Here is a 20964-nt window from a genome sequence, read left to right on the forward strand (position 1 = left end):
AAAAATGTAAAAATCATTCCTTAAGCTGTCTGTCCAGAAACACTGGGGAGTTAGTTGGCCTAAAGTTCCCAGACTCCTGATCTAAAGTCTGTAGAGATGCTGATATTGATTTATTACTGGGGAAATATAGGAATGTTGGTTTCCAAACTTATTATTTTTTTTTAGCAGCATACCTGTTTTTCAGGTCAAATATTAAATGAAACCTTCAACTATAAAGTAGATAAAGGTAAAAAAGACAAACTATACTTTGTTGTTTGAACATATCATAGGTCCTCCCATGATACAATATGAATATCAGTGAGTACTGGACGAAGAATAATGAAGGTTTTTCTGTTATCGCTGTGTCAGAATTGGGTGTTAATAAAAGATTTTGTTTGTTACATATTCTGTGACCTTTTAATAGCAAAGTCCTAGAAATATGAATACATTTCAGAGGCCTGATTTTGGATTGTATTTCAAATACCTTTCAGGTCTTCTGTCTATTGAATATTTTATGAAGTGAAAGTGAAAGTCACTCACTTGTGTCCGACTCTTTGAGCCCCCTTGGACTATATAGTCCCTGGAATTCTTCAGGCCAGAATACTGGAATAGGGAAGATCTCCAGGGGATCTTCCTAACCCAGGAATTGAACCCAGGTCTCCCACATTGCAGGCAGATTCTTTACCATGTGAGCCACAAGGGAAGCCCAAGAATACTGGAGTGGATTGCTTATCCCTTCTCCAGTGGATCGTCCCAACCAGGAACTGAACTGGGGTCTCCTGCATTGCAGGGGATTTCTTTACCAACTGAGCTATTAGGGAAGCCATATTTTATGAAATCAGCATTTAAACATATAAGGAACTCCGACAACTATTTCTTGTAGTGTCCATGTTTGTAAATGCTGTTAAATTTGCATACATGAATTCATCTGAACTAGATTGATAGGATATCCTGAGATCTTTTAACCAAATAAGACAGATATTCAATGTTGCTTTTCATTTTTAATATTGATTTTATCACAGGGACATGATGATGAAGTATTTGTTTTGGAAGCACATCCATTTGATCAAAGGATCATACTTTCAGCAGGTCATGATGGGAACATTTTTGTTTGGGACCTTGACCGGGGGACCAAAATTCGGAATTATTTTAACATGGTAAGGGAAATCTATGCTTGTGAAAGTCGCTCAGTCATGTCCGACTCTTTGCAACCCCATGTTCTATACAGTCCATGGAATTCTCCAGGCCAGAATACTGGAGTGGGTAACCTTTCCCTTTCTCCAGGGGATCTTCCAACCTAAGGATCAAACCTGGTCTCCCGCATTGCAGGCAGATTCTTTACCAGTTAAGCTACAAGGGAAGCCCAATCTATGTTTAGTTAATAAAAAAGCAGACTATGATAATTTGGTAATTAAAGTATACTTAGTGCCAAGGAACCTCTTGCCCTCTGTTTAAATCCATATAATAACTTAGAGAATGGCTCAAGATCTGAGAGTAAGGCCAGTTGAGAACTACGCCTTTCAGGGTGTCTCTGTTTTGTGGTGTTAACATTTTCCAAATTCTGTTTCCCAGCTCTTAATTCTAGAAACTCAAATTGAATAAGCATTTGGATTTAACACTAAACAAAATTCCAAAAATTAACGTTTAAACTATAATCCTAATGAATGAATCACAACAGTGACTGTATTGTATCTGTCTCTGATAAATCCTATATAGCTTAGTTAGTAATCAGGAAGTTGTTTGGCACACATGGAATTGGAGATGTGGATACTCCTAAAATATATTTTGTACAAACAATGGAAAAATGTGTTGAAGTATCTCTTCTCCCAGTTGAACACCCTCCTATGGTGATGAGAATACTCATATTTCCCATATTTATTGTTCCTTTCTGAAAAATAGTTCTGACTAAATATTTCTAAATTGTTGGCCTTTGAGCTCCCTTTTATAGGCTTTATACAGATTCAGAGTGTTAATAATAACCCTTTGTCTTTTGTCAGTGAGATTGATTTGTGTGCTTTAATTTTAGGATGGTTTTTTTTAAAGTTTGATTTGCAGTTTAAATATGAAGATAATATCTTGACTTTCCTGAAGTAGCACCTTTGTCAATTTGGTTGTGTTTAGGTCTTTTTTATTTTCCTCAGTCATTCATGCAGTCCTTCTTCAGTTAGGGCATTGCTAGTAATGTTTGATATGATGCATTTCATATTGAATCTCCCTAATTTCTTTCAGAGCTTTACTATTACAGTAGGATTCTGGCTACAGAAGTCAGAGAGTACACTGGAATGTTGATGTATCACAGAATCCACGATATTACCAAGTAGAAGCTATTGACTATTTATTATTTGAAAATTACCTCCTAAGGTGACTTAAAGTGACTTCTAAATTTCAGATTGAAGGCCAAGGCCATGGTGCAGTGTTTGACTGTAAATTCTCACCAGATGGAAATCATTTTGCCTGCACTGATTCACATGGGCATTTGCTGCTTTTTGGATTTGGATGCAGTAAATACTATGAAAAGGTTAGTATACTTAATTGTTGTTATAGATTGTGATTTTTGATAGTATCATTCATACATCTTATTTGAAGCTTTTTGGTTAATAAAGGTCACTATGTTTCAATAGATAAAAAATAACAAAGTCGCTTTTTTTTTGTAAAATTTTTCATCACTGCTAGAATATAAGGCTTGGCAGTTCAAATTACTATTAAGATATACGGTGATGTGGATATAAAAATTCATTGGAAAACACTCTTGCTTAGTACATATTCTTTCTCTGTACTACCTTTTAGGTGTAATAAGAGAATAACTTGACCAGGTTACATCCTTTACTTATCCTACATTAGGAATAAACAGCTCGTTGCTGAATGTTTATTTTACCTATTATTGATCTTGTTAAAATACTTAAGAAGCTAATTTAATTGGTTTCTTTTATTTTATTAGCTGTGAGTTTAGGATAGATGATAGAGTCTTGGAGTTGGAAAAAAACTAGAATCTTTGAGTTCATCTCGATACTTAATCACCTTTGTGTCTTTCATGCATTGATATTTACCTGTCTCACCATTTATATTATACTCCGTCTATTCTTGTTTGAATAAAAACAAGCAAGAAAAATAGTTATTAAAGTTTGTATGTTTTTTTTTCTTTACTTTACAATATTGTATTGGTTTTGCCATACATCAACATGAATTTGCCACGGATGTACATGTGTTCCCTGTCCTGAACCCTCCTCCCACCTCCCTCCCCATACCATCTCTCTGGGTCATCCCAGTGCACCAGCCCCAAGCATCCAGTATCATGCATCAAACCTGGGCTGGCGATTTGTTTCATATATGATATTATACATGTTTCAATGCCATTCTCCCAAATCATCCCACCCTCTCCCTCTCCCACAGAGTCCAAAAGACTGTTCTATACATCTGCGTCTGTTTTGCTGTCTCGCATACAGGGTTATTGTTGCCATCTTTCTAAATTCCATATATATGCGTTAGTATACCGTATTGGTGTTTTTCTTTCTGGCTTACTTCACTCTGTATAATAGGCTCCAGTTTCATCCACCTCATTAGAACTGATTCAAATGTATTCCTTTTTTTTTTTAATTTTATTTTTAAACTTTACAATATTGTATTAGTTTTGCCAAATATCGAAATGAATCCGCCACAGGTATACATGTGTTCCCCATCCTGAACCCTCCTCCCTCCTCCCTCCCCATACCCTCCCTCTGGGTCGTCCCAGTGCACCAGCCCCAAGCATCCAGTATCGTGCATTGAACCTGGACTGGCGACTCGTTTCATACATGATATTATACATGTTTCAATGCCATTCTCCCAAATCTCCCCACCCTCTCCCTCTCCCACAGAGTCCATAAGACTGATCTATGGCTGAGTAATACTCCATTGTGTATATGTACCACAGCTTTCTTATCCATTCATCTGCTGTGCACATCTAGGTTGCTTCCATGGTCCTGGCTATTATAAACAGTGCTGTGATGAACATTGGGGGTACACGTGTCTCTTTCATTTCTGGTTTCCTCAGTGTGTATGCCCAGCAGTGGGATTGCTGGGTCATAAGGCAGTTCTATTTCCAGTTTTTTAAGGAATCTCCACACTGTTCTCCATAGTAACTGTACTAGTTTGCCTTCCCACCAACAGTGTAAGAGAGTTCCCTTTTCTCCACACCCTCTCCAGCTTTTATTGCTTGTAGACTTTTGGATAAAAGCAGCCATTCTGCCTGGCGTGAAATGGTACCTCATTGTGGTTTTGATTTGCATTTCTCTGATAATGAATGATGTTAAACATCTTTTCATGTGTTTATTAGCCATCTGTATGTCTTTGGAGAAATGTCTGTTTAGTTCTTTGGCCCATTTTTTTATTGGGTCATTTATTTTTCTGGAGTTGAGCTGTAGGAGTTGCTTGTATATTTTTGAGATTAGTTCTTTGTCAGTTTTTTGCAACTTAAAAATAAGTAACTTTATCTACTACATTATTGTTTTGCTTCCTCTTATCCTAATTGGAGAAATATGATAGGGATGGGCCAGAAAATAATATATATTATAGGGTTTTGTGGAGAAAAATAGGATTATGATCTAGGTGATTCACTTCTACCTAGGGAAAACACATGACAACAGAGGAGTATATAGATAATGCAAAAATTGTCTGATTTGAAAAACAAACATGCTCTAGGAATGAAAATAAATGCTTGTTAATAAATTTCCTGTGCACATTAAATACTAAAATCTATCATGAAGATTCCAGATCAGATGTTCTTCCATACTGATTATCGACCTCTTATCCGTGATGCCAACAACTATGTATTGGATGAACAAACCCAACAAGCTCCTCATCTCATGCCTCCACCATTCTTGGTGGATGTTGATGGAAATCCTCATCCCACAAAATTTCAAAGACTGGTACCAGGACGGGAAAATTGTAAAGATGAACAACTTATACCACAGCTGGGATATGTGGCTAATGGTATGTTATCAACTAAATTAAATTTAAAATGTTTTGTAAAGTGTTAAACTTACTCTTCTCTCCATAATATATCCCCATGATAAACTATGTAGTAGGTTATAATATATTTTACCTGAAAGTGAAAAGTGTTAGTCGCTCAGTCATGTCCAACTCTTTGTGACCCCGTGGACTATTGCCCACCAGGCTCCTCTGTCTATGGAATTTTCCAGGCAAGAATACTGGAGTGGGTTGCCATTCCCTTCTCCAGGGGATCTTCCCAACCTGGGTTTTGTAGGCAGATTTTTTACATCTGAGCCACCAGGGAAGCCCTATATTTTATCTGATACCTTATTAATTTTCAGTGGCATAGAACTTTTTTATCTTACCAATGTACTTTTTTACATTGTTTATCTCATCTGGACACAGATAAATGGATTAGGGCAAACACTAAGAATACAATGAAGCAGAGAATGTATTGACCTGCTTCCTTAGAAACCTGAACATGTGTATAATCCTGATGCTTTTAGAATTGACTTCTAGTGATAATTTAAGCTGGTTTAAAACTCAACATTCAAAAAACTAAGATCATGGCATATGGTCCCATCACTTCATGGCAAATAGATGGGGAAACAAAGGAAACAGTGACAGACTTTATTTTCTTGGGCTCCAAAATCACTGCAGACAGGAACTGCAGCTGTGAAATGAAAAGATGCTTGCTCCTTGGAAGGAAAGCTATGACAAACCTAGAAAGCACATTAAAAGGCAGAGACATTACTTTGCCTACAAAGGTCTGTATAGTTAAAGCTATGGTTTTTCCAGTAGTCATGTATGGATGTGACAGTTGGACCGTAAAAGAAGACCAAGTGCTGAAGAATTGATGCTTTTGAACTGTAGTGTTGGAGAAGACTTTTGAGAGTCCCTTGGACCGTAAGGAGATCAAACCATTCAATTCTAAAGGAAATCAGTCCCAAATGTTCATTGGAAGGACTGATGCTGAAGCTCCAATACTTTGGCCATCTGATGTGAAGAACCAACTCATGGGAAAAAAAAACCCTGATGCTGGGAAAGTTTGAGGGCAGGAGGAGAAGAGGGCGACAGAAGATGAGGTGGTTCGATGGCATCACTGACTCAATGGACATGAATTTGAGCAAACTCCAGGAGATGGTGAAGGACAGGGAAGTCTATGCTTCCTGCAGTCCATGTGGGTGCAATCTATGGGTTTGCAAAGAGTCAGACACGACTGAGTGACTGAACCACAAAAGTGATGATTAAATTTACTAACTTTAATGTGTCAAGCTTTTATAATTGGTGAAATTCTACTGTTCTTATTATTGGTATTTTAATTTGAGAGTACATAGTTAATGGACTGAAGAAGAGGAAATTTAAAGAACTATAAACTGGAAGGTGGCTCTTTACCCACCACCCTCATGTTTGAAATGTAAGGAATTATTAAGTGTTCAGGAGGAGAATGCTAAGTGTTTAAATAACAATAGTATTGGAGGATATTGCCGATGCAGTGATGAGTGTGATGCATGATAGGAGCATAGTAGAAAAAGACATTAAAAAACAACTCTTTTGGTTAACATGTTTCCCTTAGGTATACTGCCTCCATCCCACCCTGACAGCAGAATGTCTTCATATGTTAGTTTGTTACTTGTAGGTTTTCTTCCAAGTATGAGGCAATGAGTTATTTATTTGCAAATGGAATTTTATATCCTTACTTACAAATTAAGATGATCTTTATAGAATGAAATGTTACATATCCTTTTTATATTCTCAAAGATTTGTAGAGCAATGAAATGGTGTTAAACGTGATAATAGTTACTTTGTTGATGTCATATTTAATTAAACAAGGGGAAATATGAATATTAAATAGGAGGTAGAGCTGAAAACATATGAATTAAAAAATCTATACTTTATCATATTTTGTTTCCTGTAAGATCTGATCACTTGGCTACTCTTAACAGATACCATTTACTCTGACTAGAAGACAAGATGAAAAACAGGTCTAAGATGTAGTTAAGAAAGAAAAAGATAATAGAAATAAATAAAATTTTTGTTCAGACGTAATAATTGAATTTCATTATAAGAAATAATTTTTATATTCAAATGTATGAAAAGTGAAAGTGAATGTTGCTTAGTCATGTCTGACTCTTTGCGACCCCATACAGTCCATGGAATTCTCCAGGCCAGAATACTGGAGTGGGTAAGCCTTTTACTTCTCCAGGGGATCTTCCCAACCCAGGGATGGAACCCAGGTCTCCCGAATTGCAGGCGGATGCTATACCAGCTGAGCCACATGGGAAGCCCAAGAATACTGGAGTGGGTAGCCTATCCCTTCTCCAGGGGAATCTTCCCAACCCAGGAATCGAACCGGGGCCTCCTGTGTTGCAGGCGGATTCTTTACCAATTAAGCTATCAGGGAAGCCCTCACATCTGTCTATTGAGATGTTATCAAAAGAGACAATATTATAAAGACTGTAATTTTGATTTCTTTCAGAAAGGAAGTTCTCATGAAAGATGCAAAGCATTTTCGGTATTTGCAGTTGAACTTATTAAAACCTTACTCAAATATTTACTCCTAACTTTTAGCTTCAGAGGAGCCTGATGGGCTTCAGTCCATAGGATCACAAAGAGTCAGACATGACTGGGAAAATGAGCACACACACAACTTTTAGCTTTGAATATTCCATAGAGAAAGTTCATTCTTAATAATTTAATCACTTTTTTTTTCTGTAAGATGAGAAGGTCCTCATCAAAATGTCTGACATTGGGGACATTGGTTAAGTTAAACACACAAGATGATGTACTTAAAAGTTCTGTAAAAATATTTTGTTTGCTGTATGCTTTATTTTCATCTTAATACTTTAAAAATTATTTGTCTAGCAACTTATAGATTGACCTTGATTTTACTCTACTTATGGTATACAAAAATGTAAATAATTTTGTGGCTTTATATCTTTGGCTTGATTTAGGTGACGGTGAAGTAGTAGAACAGGTAATTGGGCAACAAACCAATGATCAAGATGAGAGCATTCTTGATGGAATAATCAGGGAGTTACAAAGAGAACAAGATCTGAGGCTAATTAATGAAGGAGATGCTCCACATTTTCCAATTAATAGATCATATTCTTCTAATGGTGGTAAGTATGTATATGTTTGTGAAAAATATGATGAATGTACTTTATTTTATCTATACCAAATAATTACACATGAGGAACATTTTAGGTTTTTAAATAAAAGCAACATTTTGTTAAAGTTTTGATATCAGATACACCAAAGTGCCATGATCTCATTATCATTTGGGAGTAAAGTAATTTAGCATGTTCTGAAGCAGATCAGCCCTGGGTGTTCTTTGGAAGGAATGATGCTAAAGCTGAAGCTCCAGTACTTTGGCCACCTCATGCGAAGAGCTGACTCATTGGAAAAGACTCAGATGTTGGGAGGGATTGGGGGCAGGAGGAAAAGGGTTCAACAGAGGATGAGATGGCTGGATGGCATCACCAACTTGATGGACATGAGTTTGAGTGAACTCCAGGAGTTAGTGATGGACAGGGAGGCCTGGCGTGCTGTGATTCATGGGGTCGCAAAGAGTCGGACATGACTGAGCAATTGAACTGAACTGAACTGAAGGAATACAGACCGTGTATTTTAATATACTATTTTCTTTTAGCTTAGTAATGTATTTGCAGTCTTGTTCTAATAAGCAAGGTGCTATAACAAATCCAGTCCCTTCTAGGGGAACCAACCTATAAAGTTTTAAAAATTAAAATCACTTTAAATTTAAAAATTACTTTCAGAAATATTTGCCCTCATTTATTGAAAAAGTGGGCTTCCCTGGTGGCTCAGATGGTAGAGATCAAAACAGCAACATATTATCTGTCTCTCTTGAGTTTACAAAAACACTGGCAGACAACAAGCCCTCTTCTTAGGGAATACAGTTTCTTAATCAACTCTCACAAGTTTGATCTCATAGTATCATTCTAATCTATTGTAGGTCTTCCTTCACTTTACATGAAATGTATTTATGCATCTGAGTTTTATATAATCTTAGGCTATGTTAGTTTTACTTTTGTTAAGAACTGTTCAACTTTAAAAATGTATCCTCTTATGGGATTTTGGCACATGTTTCTTTTTATGTTTACATAATTGTGGTCATTGATTTGGGTAGTATAGCGTTTTGGAGTCCACAGAAATGCGATATAAATTTGAGGTGATTCACAGGGTCTTCTACTCACTTTCTGATTTGTTTAGTATCCCATAAAATTAAAATAAAAATATTATTTGTTCATGTAATTTGGAGCACCTATCTCATATAACTTTCCTTAACCTGGAATAAGATAAGACATGGACTGATGATCCTATATGTCCAAGCCTTTTGTTTCTAAGACATAAAACTTTCTTAGAACCCTGATTTAGAGTTCAGTAACTTCATTACTAGGTTTGCATGAATAGATTTGAATGCTGTTAAGCAAAGAGATTTCATTGTCTTCTCTTTGCAGTGTTCATTTGTTTTGAGTTTTTTGTGATGCATGGTTTAACAGTTTAGTGTTTCAGTTTCCATTTTTGTTTTATTTGCAAATAGAACAAAATAATCTGAAACTTTTGTGGAGGATTAAAAAGAAAAGTAACATTTCTATTACTTATTTCCTTTTTCTTTCCTTCCTTATCAATTTTGAAACTGAAATTTTGATAGTTTAAATTTTTTTATAATTTTATTTTTTATTTTATTGTTTTATTTTAAAATCTTTGCCTGCCCTGGATCTTCATTGCTGCAGGAGGGCTTTTCTCTAGTTGCAGCAAGCAGGGCCTCCTACTCATTGCAGTGCATGGACTTCTCATTGCAGTGGATTCTCTTTGTTGCAGAACACAGCCTCTAGGTGTGCAGGCTTCAGTAGTTGCCACGTGTGGGTTCAGTAGTGGTTATGGGCTGTAGAGCATAGACTCAGTAGTTGTGCACAGTTTCTCGTTTTTCCTTCAGCTATTTTTTTAATAAATGATATTTATGTTATTTATTTATTTATTCTTGGCTACACTAAGTCTTCATTGCTTTGCTTGAGTTTTCTCTAGTTGCAGCGAGTAGGGGCTACTCTTTGTTGCAGTGTTCAGGCTTCTCATTGCTATGGCTTCTCTTGTTGCAGAGCATGGACTTTAGGCACAAGGGTTTCAGTAAAACTGTGGCCCACAGTCTCAGTAGTCATGGCTTATGGGCTTAGTTGTTCCACAGCATATGGAATCTTCCGGTACCAGGGATAGAACCCATGTCCCCTACATTTGCAGGCTAATTCCCAAACACTGGACCACACAGGAAGTCCTATAAATTTTTTCTTCTATTTTTGAAAAGTTTATTGGGGTTTTATTCAGAAACCTTTTAATGGACTAAAGGTAGAATTTAGATTAAAAAGCTGCTTTCTGAACTAGTACTAATAACATGTATAAATCTACCAAATACATTAAATACAGTTTTTGTATTTACTGAGCATTTAGTAGATGACAGATGTGAAAGTATTTTGAAAAAAATTAAAAGAGCTATAGAGACAATAAACTTTTTTTTTTTGCCTGTATTCCAGGGAGGGTATGAAAAGAGACAATAAACATTTATTGAGTACCTGCTTTATAAGACTATAAAGACCATAAAGGGGATACAGAAAATATATTAAAGGAACAGCAGTATTGTCTAGCAGTATTATCTTTGAATCTCTTATTTTATTTAGAGCTCTGATCTGGAAAAGTTTGATATTTTTCTTTGCTTAGAGCATGGAGCATTCCTTTGTTTTTGTTTTAGCTCTGAGAAATCCAGATATGGACATATCTGCTTCCCCAAATATTGGACTGCGACGTAGTGGTCAGATTGAAGGTGTCCGACAAATGCATAACAATGCTCCTAGAAGCCAGATGGCCACTGAACGAGATCTCATGGCATGGAGCAGAAGAGTGGTAGTCAATGAGCTAAATAATGGGATTAGTAGGTGAGTCAATATGGTAACATTCATAAGAACATTGAGAGTTTTCTTTTTTAGTAAATAAATTAAAATGTACTATGTTAGGCTAATAACTAAGATTTTTTTTTTTAATTTAGCTGAGTCATGCATTATTTTTTCCACATTATTCCATTCGTTCATTCCATAACAACTATTTAAAGATTATCTTAAATTTTCTTAGCTTGTTACTAAATGGGTTGGGGAATAATGAAAAGTGAAAAATATGATCTCTGTCTTCTTTGAGTTTATAGTCTAGGTTAGAAGATAAGAATAAAATATTATTAAGTAAGAACATGAGGCCGTATGTGAGTAATATGTCAATGATACATGGACCACAAAATTTAACAGTGGTTCTGAGGAAACTCAAAATTGGAACAGTTTGGGAGTGCAGTACAGATATATAGTAGACCCCAGTGCATAGTGTATTTTTAGAAATATATTTAAGTAGACTTCTTTGGATGAAAGGATTTCATTAGGATGGATTTCAAACTTGGAATCCCTATCTTTATCTGTAAACCTTAACATTTACTATAATATTGACTTCCAATAATGCACAACAACTGGAAATATATTTGGAAAAGAGAAAGTACATTGACAGAGGACCTATAAAATCCATTTAAATCATGATATCGTCCCAGTAGACGTTTTCACAAGCTGAGCCAACAAGTAGCAAAATTAATTTGGTTTCACCTTAATATTTCTTTAGCAGTAAAAAGAAAAAGGGAGACATGGCTAATTTATGAACTGAATGCTACCCCCTGGCAGTACAACAATTTAATGTAATTCTCTGCTCAAAGTGTTAAAAGTAGAATTGAAAGCAGGGACTCAGATATTTGTATGCCAATATTTATTTAGCATTATTCATAATACCTGAATGGTAGAAACGATTCAAATATAAGTCAATAGATGAATAGATAAATAAAATGTGATAGATCTGATACAGTGCCTGAAGTACTATGGATAGAGGTTTGTAACATTGTACAGGAGGTGGTGATCAAAACCATCCGCAAGAAAAAGAAATGCAACAAGGCAAAATGGTTGTCTGAGGAGTCATTAACATACAACTGAGAAAAGAGACCCGAAAGGCAAAGGAGGAAAGGAAAGGCAAAGGAGGAAAGGAAAGATATACCCAACTGATTGTAGTTCCAGAAAATAGCAAGGAGAGGTAAGAAAGACTTCCTAAGTGATCAATGCAAAGAAATAGAGGAAAACAATAGAATGGGACAGACTAGAGATCTCTTCAAGAAAACTAGAGATACCAAAGGAACATTTCATGCAAAGATGGCACAATAAAGGACAGAAACAGTATGGACCTAACAGAAGCAGAAAATATTAAGAAGAGGTGGCAAGATTACACAGAAAAACTACAAAAAGATCTTAATGACCCATATAACCACAATGGTGTGATCACACATAGAGCCAGACATCTTGGAGTGTGAAGTCAAGTGGGCCTTAGGAAGCATCACTACAGACAAAGCTAGTGTAGGTGATGGAATTCCAGTTGAGCTATTTCAAATCCAAATGTTGTTAAAGTGCTGCACTCAATATGCCAGCAAATTTGGAAAACTCAGCAGTGGCCACGAAAAGTTCAGTTTGCATTCCAATTCCAAAGAAGGGCAGTGCCAAAGAATGTTCACACTACCACACAATTGCACTCATTTCACATGCTAGCAAAGTAATGCTCAAAATTCTCCAAGCTAGGTTTCAGCAGTACGTGAACTAAGAACTTCCAGATGTTCAAGCTGGATTTAGAAAAGGCGAGGAATCAGAGATCAAATTACCAACATCCATTGGATCATAGAAAAAGCAAGAGAATTCCAGAAAAAACACCTACTTCGCTTCTTTGACTACGCTAAAGCCTTGACTGTGTGGATCACAACAAGCTGTGGAAAATTCTTGAAGAGATGGGAATACCAGACCACCTTACCTGTCTCCTATGAAACCTGTATGCAGGTCAAGAAGCAACAGTTAGATCCAAACATGAAACAACGGAATGGTTTAAAATTGGCAAAGGAGTACGTCAAGGCTATATATTGTCACCCTGCTTATTTAACTTATATGCAGAGTACATCATGCGAAATGCTGGGCTGGATGAAGCTCAAACTGGAATCAAGATTGCTAGGAGAAATATCAATAACCTCAGGTATGCAGATGACACCACCCTTATGGCTGAAAGTGAAGAGGAACTAAAGATCCTCTTGATGAAAGTGAAAGAGGAGAGTGAAAAAACTGGCTTAAGCGTTTAAAAAAACTAAGATCGTGTCATCGGGTCCCATCACTTCATGGCAAATAGATGGGGAAACAATGGAAACACTGAGACACTTTATCTTCTTGGGCCCCAAAATCACTGCAGACGGTGACTGAGCCATGAAATTAAAAGATGCTCCTTGGAAGAAAAGCTATGATAAACCTAGACAGTGTATTAAAAAGCAGAGACATTACTTTGCTGCCAAAGTCCTTCTAGTCAAAGCTATGGTTTTTCCAGCAGTCCTGTATGGTTTTGAGAGTTGGACCATAAAGAAGGCTGAGTGCCAAAAAATTGATGCTTTTGAATGTGATGTTGGAGAAGACTCTTTGAAAGTCCCTTGGACTCCAAGGAGATCAAAGCAGTCAATCCTAAAGGAAATCAGTCCTGAATATTCACTGGAAGGACTGATGCTGAAACTCAAGCTCCAGTACTTTGGCCACGTGATGCAAAGAGCTCACTCATTGGAAAAGACCCTGATGCTGGGAAATATTGAAGGCAGGAGAAGGGGATGACAGAGAATGAGATGACTGGATGGCATCACCTTCCCAACGGACATAAGTTTGAGCAAGCTCCAGGAGTTGGTGAAGGACATGGAAGCCTGTCATGCTGCAGTCCATGGGGTCGCAAAGAGTCAGGCATGACTGAGCGATTGAACAACAACAACAATGTACTTTAGTGGAATGAAATTCAGCCGTATAAACTTCTCATACTTGCTACATGCTTGAACATCAAAAACATTATTCTAAATGAAATAAGCGAGACACAAAGGGGCAAATAATGTATAATTCTGTTTATATAAAATATCTAAAGTAGACAAATTGATAGAGGCATAAAGTAGACTGGTAGTTAACAGGCACTGGTAGGAGGAGAGATAGAGTTATTGCTTAATAGTTACAAAGTTTATGTTTGGAGTGATGAAAAAGTTTCAGTTGGTTACACAACTTTGTAAATGTCAACAGTACCACTGAATTATACACCTAAAATGGTTAAAAATTTTACATTTAAAAATGTTTTTATTATCTGATTTTAAACCATTTGGTTTGCTTTTTGATGATCTTCTATTACTTTGACCTTCAATTTATTACTAGGGTTCAGGAAGAATGTCGAACTGTAAAAGGTGACATAGAAATCAGTCTTTATACAGTTGAAAAGAAGAAAAAACCATCTTATACTACCCAAAGGGTAAGTTTATCTACAAAGTACTCTGCAATACACTATTTGCAAATACCAAGTGTTTGAAAGGTGGCCATTATATTAAATGATTATTTTGATAGGTGTCTATATATAGGGAAACTATTTTTTGAACCCCATATTGAGATATGATTATTATTAATAAGGATAAAATTGCACAGCATTAGGGCTATCCCCTTAAGTCTAGGACGTGGTTATTGTAGGTATAAGATATTTGCATTAAAATACCATTTTCATTTGGTTAAAGTAGAACCTGAAAATTATTGCCTGATCACTAATCACAATGTAAAACAAATGCTGAGATACCCTAGGCCAGAGGTTGACCAACTACTGCCCATGTACTAAATCTTGTCTACTGCCTATTCCTATTAATAAAGTTTTATTGGGACACAGCTATACCTATTTATTTATATATTGTCTATGGCTGCTTTCATGCTCAATGGAGTTGAGTAGTTACCACAGAGATCATATCACCTGCAAAGCCGTAATATTTATACTCTGACCCTTCACAGAAAAAGTTTGCTTACCCCTGCTATAGGCTTACTTCTGGCCTACCTAAACAGCTGCAAAATCTGATCTATACATTAGCAAGATTAATATATACCAGTAGAAACTTGTAATCAGGGAGTAAGAGCCTGTACTCCATTAGGTACATAGTAAACCCCTTACCAATTCTCAAGTGGCTCAGTAGGCCAGTCCAGGTTCGATGCAGGATATAGAATGCTTGGGGCTGGTGCACTGGGATGACCCAGAGGGATGGTATGGGCAGCAAGGTGGGAGGGGGGTTCAGGATGAACATGTGTACACCTGTGGCCAATTCATGTTGATGTATGGCAAAACCAATGCAATATTTTAAAGTAATTAGCCTCCAATTAAAATAAATAAATTTAAATTAAAAAAAAAAATCCACCTTCCAGTGCAGGAGACATGGGTTCCATCCCTGGGTTGGAAATACCCCTGGAGAAGGACATTGGTATCCACTCCAGTATTCTTGCCTGGGAAATCCCATGGACAAAGAAACCTGGTGGTCCACAGCCCATGGGGTCACAAAGAGTTGGACACAACTTAACAACTGAACAACAACAATAGGAAAACCCCTTACTAGTTCTTAGAGGTTGAACAAACTAGGCACATAAGAGTATATAGTTTTGTTCCCAGATCTAATAAATGTAACTCCTAAAGAGTATGATAAATAGGGAAATCTAGGTTGATTTTAATTTTATTAAACAAATATAGGGGATGGATGCTGAATTTTAAATGTCTTTCAGTATCAATAAACACAGTTTTAGGTAGTATATTACTCTCTAAATATTCTTAGATCATTTTGATACCCATTTTCTTAATTTCTATTCAAATTTTATTAGCTTATTTGATATTCTCTGATAAGATTATTTTCTTAGAGATTATGAATAACTCATATCCATGATTTATATTCTTTTTTCCTGCTAAGCTGATTTATCAGACATCAGACTTGTCTAAGACTAATAAACAGGGGAGTTGACTCTGTAAGCATTTTTATTTATACGGAAAATGAGAAACATTTACACATAAGATAAAGACCTGGCCCTTGATACTGATTTATAAGAAATTTAAAATTGTTTACTTCTGATGACATATTAGGGTTATAGGTTTGACGTATGATATATCAATAATAATATTTTATACTTGTAAAGTTTAGAATAAAACAGTTTTATGTTTTAGTTGTTAAAAATTACATTTTTATTTTGACTTGTTTACTGAATGTAGTTTTTATAGAACTAAAGAAATACATGTTATATTAAAAATTATATATATATATAATATATAGATAGCTTGCTTTACCCTATAATAATTTGTAGATAATATGGTATATGTAAATTCTGGGCAAATTCTTCTAGCTTAAAGTTTCAGCACTGTCTAATTTGATCACAATGTTTTCAAAATAGGAAAGTAATCAATATTAATGGAAATGGGTTAAATATATAGAAATGAAATATATTTTATATAAAAATGTAGTGTAAAAGTATATCTTGGGTTTTCTTTTGAGTATTCATTCCTGTCTGTCACCTCCACTCTTACTCTACCCCTGCTCAATTGATTTGCTTTATATATATTCTTTTGTGCATATTCACTGAGCTTTTCATTTTTTTAAATTTGTTTTCCTTCTGTTGTACAGAGTGATTATCAGCCTAGCTATGGGCGGTCTTTACGAAGAACACAACGCAAACGACAACATACTTACCAAACACGATCCAACATAGAACATAATTCACGAGCATCATGTCAAAATTCAGGTGTACAGGAAGATTCAGATAGCTCCTCAGAGGTTAGATATCTGCTATTATTTATTTAGTGTAATTTTTTGTTTCCCAGTTAATATCATCATTTTGGATTTACTTTTTATTGTTTTTGCTTTGTCAATATTGCTTTTTCAATTAAATTTAATAACATGATACCATCAATGAAGTCAATATCTGAGATCTTGTAAAATCACAAAGAAGTTAATGAATATTTGATACCTAGATTCCTTTTCAAAGTTCTTTTTGTCTATGGAAGGCTGAAGATCTACACATCACAAAAGAAACAGGAATTTGATAAAATCTGGATTTACTTTTAAGGGTCACCTTAATAGAAAATTATTTAAATAACTTTCTTATAAGAGGATTATTCTTTAATAAGGCATTTAGTAGGCAAATTAAGCATTATATCGAATTCCTTTAGGTATCTTCTCTTATTTGTACCTAAGATATTATCTTGGTTGAGGGTATCAAATATGCCAGGAAAAGTTTGACTTCGGGACAGAAAAGAGAGTGAGAGGAAATCTGCCTAGAAATGAAAAAAAATAAATATTAACAGAGATAACTAGTTATACAGTCCCAGAACTTGTTCACTGGGTAATCATGATATACATGTTTTCTGTTATTGTTGACTTTACTCGTCATGGAGATTATTGAGTAATGATTTTTCTCAGACCTAACCCTTTTCATGGTAATGGAATAAAGACCATAGCAGTTCTTTTCTTCATGTTCCTCTCTTCTTCAGTCCTTTGCTTTTGTTCTTTTAAACAACTGTCATTGTTAAATGAACAATGAAGGCTTCATTATGTACTGACAATATATGGTACCCCCATTCTTCTCCCAGCATTCACAGTTCTTTAATTCTTATCAATGATATGCCTCCTTCTCTACCCCTGTTCATGAAAATCTTGATCTGCAAAGAATTATCACTTAATCAGGAATTGATATTGTCTTTTTAGTATAATAATTGTGGTTGTGCTTTAAAAATGTTTCCTGGTCTTAATAAATATTTATAGTAGAAATGCTTTTTTTCCCCAAAAAATAATCCCTGAGATATGAGGCAGTTGGTAAGAGTATATATACAATAAAATAGGCAATGTGATACTGTCTAAACTAGTGATTGTATATAGAAGGGTGTTATCTACTGTCTCTACTTTGGTATGTTTGAGATCTTATATAATAAAAGGCTTATTAACTTTTTTATAGAAAGTAATTAGGCTAACTTGGTAGAGGCATATAAGTATTTTTATCTTTTTTATATAGATTTTTAAAAAAAATAATGGCTTTCTATAAGAAAAGAATCTGAACAAGAATATATTTTTATATGTATACAAACATATGTGTATATGTATGAAACGAGTCTCCAGTCCAGGTTCGATGCACGATACTGGATGCTTGGGGCTGGTGCACTGGGACAACCCAGAGGGATGGTATGGGGAGGGAGCAGGGAGGAGGGTTCAGGATGGGGAACACATGTATACCTGTGGCGGATTCATTTTGATATATGGTAAAAACCAATACAATATTGTAAGGTTAAAAAAAAAAAAAGAAAACTAAAAAAAAAAAAAACTGAATCACTGTGTTGTATACCTGAAACTAACACAACCTTGTAAATCAGCTATACTTAAATTGAAAAAAAACATTTAACAAAATTTAAGAGAGTTATATTTGGGATTCTTAAGGAATCTACTGAACCTTTGAAATAATAATAGATGCCTCATATCAATAAAATAGTAGATGCTAGAAATCTTTAAATACTTGGTAGGCTTAGTTGTGAGTTATATAGAATAATGATTATGTACATTTTAACCAGAACTTTTTTTTTGGAGGGAAGAATACAAAACGTTTTATGAAACAAATAGAACATGCTAATTAATACTAGTTAATAATAACCATATATCTCAATTGCTGGCTCTTTCTTCCAGGAAGATGAAACGGTTGGCACAAGTGATGCTTCTATAGAGGATCCTGTTATTGAATGGCAAAGTGAAAGTTCCTCCAGGTAGTTTTAATGGTTTTGATTTGGTCAAAATTATTTGATGGTTTTAATGTGAAATTATGTATGTTCTTATAGAAATTTGGTAAATCCAGTTAAAATAGTATTTATAGTAAAAAGAGTACTAGGTTGGAAGCCCAGAGATCTGTTGTGTTATCCTGGCTCTACCAATATCTTTTTGCACATAGAATTTAGTTCCCTCATCCCTAAAGTAAGATTCTTTGTAAATCCAAGATTCAACATCTTGGCAGGCTATCTGTATTTATTTCAGGGTTAAAACAACTATATTTAAACATTTCTAGGGATAAGGAACATCTTTATTTAAAGAAGTTTTTGTGGTTTGGACAGGAATTTTGAATTTTAAATACTGTTATGGGAAATTAAGCATTATACTTTATCCAAGAATCATTTCATTAAAATCACTTAGGTAATGGTCAAAATTCTGTATTGATTTATTTTGTCTTTGGTCAGAACAAAATCAAACAATGTCATTTATAATACTGTTTGATTACAAAATGATCATCTTTCAATCATGAAGCAAAACTATTCCTTTTCTAAACTTATGTATTCATAATTTTGATTTATGTACAGTGATTCATCAAGTGAATATTCTGATTGGACAGCAGATGCTGGAATAAATTTGCAACCTCCAAAAAGGCAAACGAGACAGGCAACACAGAAAATATGCAGCAGCTCTGAGGAGGAAAATTTGAAGTCACTTGAAGAAAGGCAGAAGAAGCCTAAACAGACTAGAAAGAAGGTTTGTGAGTTTACATGTTTTTTGTTTTGTGGGTTTTTTTTTTTTTTGGTTGTTGATTTTGTCTTTGATATTTAAATATTTGTATTTGGGCTTCCCTAGTGGCTCATATAGGCTTCCCTGGTAGCTCAGCTGGTAAAGAGTCCACCTCCAATGCAGGAGACCCCAGTTCAATTCCTGAGTTGGAAATATCCCCTGGAGAATGGATAGTCTACCCACTCCAATATTCCTGGGATTCCCTGGTGGCTCAGACGGTAAAGAATCTACCTACACTGCAGGAGACCTGGGTTCAATCCCTGGTTTGGGAAGATCCCCTGAAGGAGGGCATGGCTGCTCACTCCAGTATTCTTGCCTGGAGAATCCTTATAGACAGAGGAGCCTGGTGGGCTACAGTCCATGGGGTCACAAAGAGTCAAACTAAGCACACAGCACAGTGGCCCAGATGATAAAGAATCTGCCTGCAATGCAGGAGACCGGGGTTTGATCCCTGGGTCTGGAAGATACCCTGGCGAAGGGAATGGCTACCCACTCCAGTATTCTTGCCTGAAGAATTCCATGGACAGAGGATCCTGTTGGACCCCAGTCCGTGTGGTCACAAAAAGTTGGGCATGACTGAGCAACTAACACTCACTTTCTTTCACTTAAATATTTAGCAATAACACTTCACATTTCTCTAAAAATAATATCCCATCTGAGAAACTAAGTAAAATTATATATAATGACTTTGAAATGTAAAGACCTTTTGAAATTTTTGAAAGTAGAAGCTAGAATATTTTAATTATTTTAATTAATAAATTAAAACATATTAACAGTTTATTAAAATGTAGTAGAGTTTTAAATAAGCTACTATAGTATGAAAGGATTATTCTTGTCAATGTTTTGAGTAATACATTTCTATACATTGTTGACTTGTAAAATGGAAGGATGTTGTAAATCCTGTAGGGCTCTTATATTTCTTTGTGTTTTTATTTCACCCCAGTGATGGATTTTTCTCCACTATAATTTCATTTGAATGATATAAAAACTTAATCCACGTAATTCTTTGAATACTAATTTAAATATGCATATGTGCATGCTCTAACTTCTTGCTTTAGTAGATAGAATTATCTTCTTGATGGTCACCATTTTCTTGGCAAAAAGTTACTGTGTTACTTGTGTTTGAATTTATATGATATACTAGGGGCATGATGGAGAAGGCAATGGCACCCCACTCCAGTACTCTTGCCTGGAAAATCCCATGGACAGAGGAGCTTGGTAGGCTACAGTCCACAGGATCACTAAGAGTCGGACACGACTGAGCGACTTCACTTTCACTTTTCACTTTCATGCATTGGAGAAGGAAATGGCAACCTACTCCAGTGTTCTTGCCTGGAGAATCCCAGGGACGGGGAGCCTGGTGGGTTGCCGTCTATGGGGTCGCACAGAGTTGGACATGACTGAAGCGACTTAGCAGCAACAGCAGCAGCAGGGGCATGAAGAGTGACATTTATGGTTTTTAGATAGTATATAGTGTCATATTATCTGTCAACCAAAATTGAGCAACAGGTTACTCACTTGACTGTTTTATTGGTACAAAAGTTGTCAATAAT

The 20964-nt window shown here is 35.6% G+C and overlaps 1 protein-coding gene across 4 annotated transcripts in view; it reads left to right on the top strand.

Annotated features, from left to right (window-relative positions):
- BRWD3 (bromodomain and WD repeat domain containing 3) overlaps positions 1-20964 on the top strand; it is a 161166-nt gene that overhangs the window by 89486 nt on the left and 50716 nt on the right. For 3 of the 4 annotated variants that reach the window (XM_061409611.1, XM_061409614.1, XM_061409615.1), the window contains 9 exons: positions 1002-1136; positions 2369-2497; positions 4722-4947; positions 7902-8069; positions 10712-10895; positions 14244-14337; positions 16502-16651; positions 18548-18624; positions 19210-19378. In XM_061409611.1, the coding sequence (XP_061265595.1) occupies positions 1002-1136; positions 2369-2497; positions 4722-4947; positions 7902-8069; positions 10712-10895; positions 14244-14337; positions 16502-16651; positions 18548-18624; positions 19210-19378 (1332 nt within the window). The remainder of the gene's footprint in view (positions 1-1001; positions 1137-2368; positions 2498-4721; positions 4948-7901; positions 8070-10711; positions 10896-14243; positions 14338-16501; positions 16652-18547; positions 18625-19209; positions 19379-20964) is intronic. The other variant, XM_061409612.1, reaches the window with a different exon arrangement.

Source organism: Bos javanicus, chromosome X (genome assembly GCF_032452875.1).
Source record: "Bos javanicus breed banteng chromosome X, ARS-OSU_banteng_1.0, whole genome shotgun sequence".
NCBI lineage: Eukaryota > Metazoa > Chordata > Mammalia > Artiodactyla > Bovidae > Bos > Bos javanicus.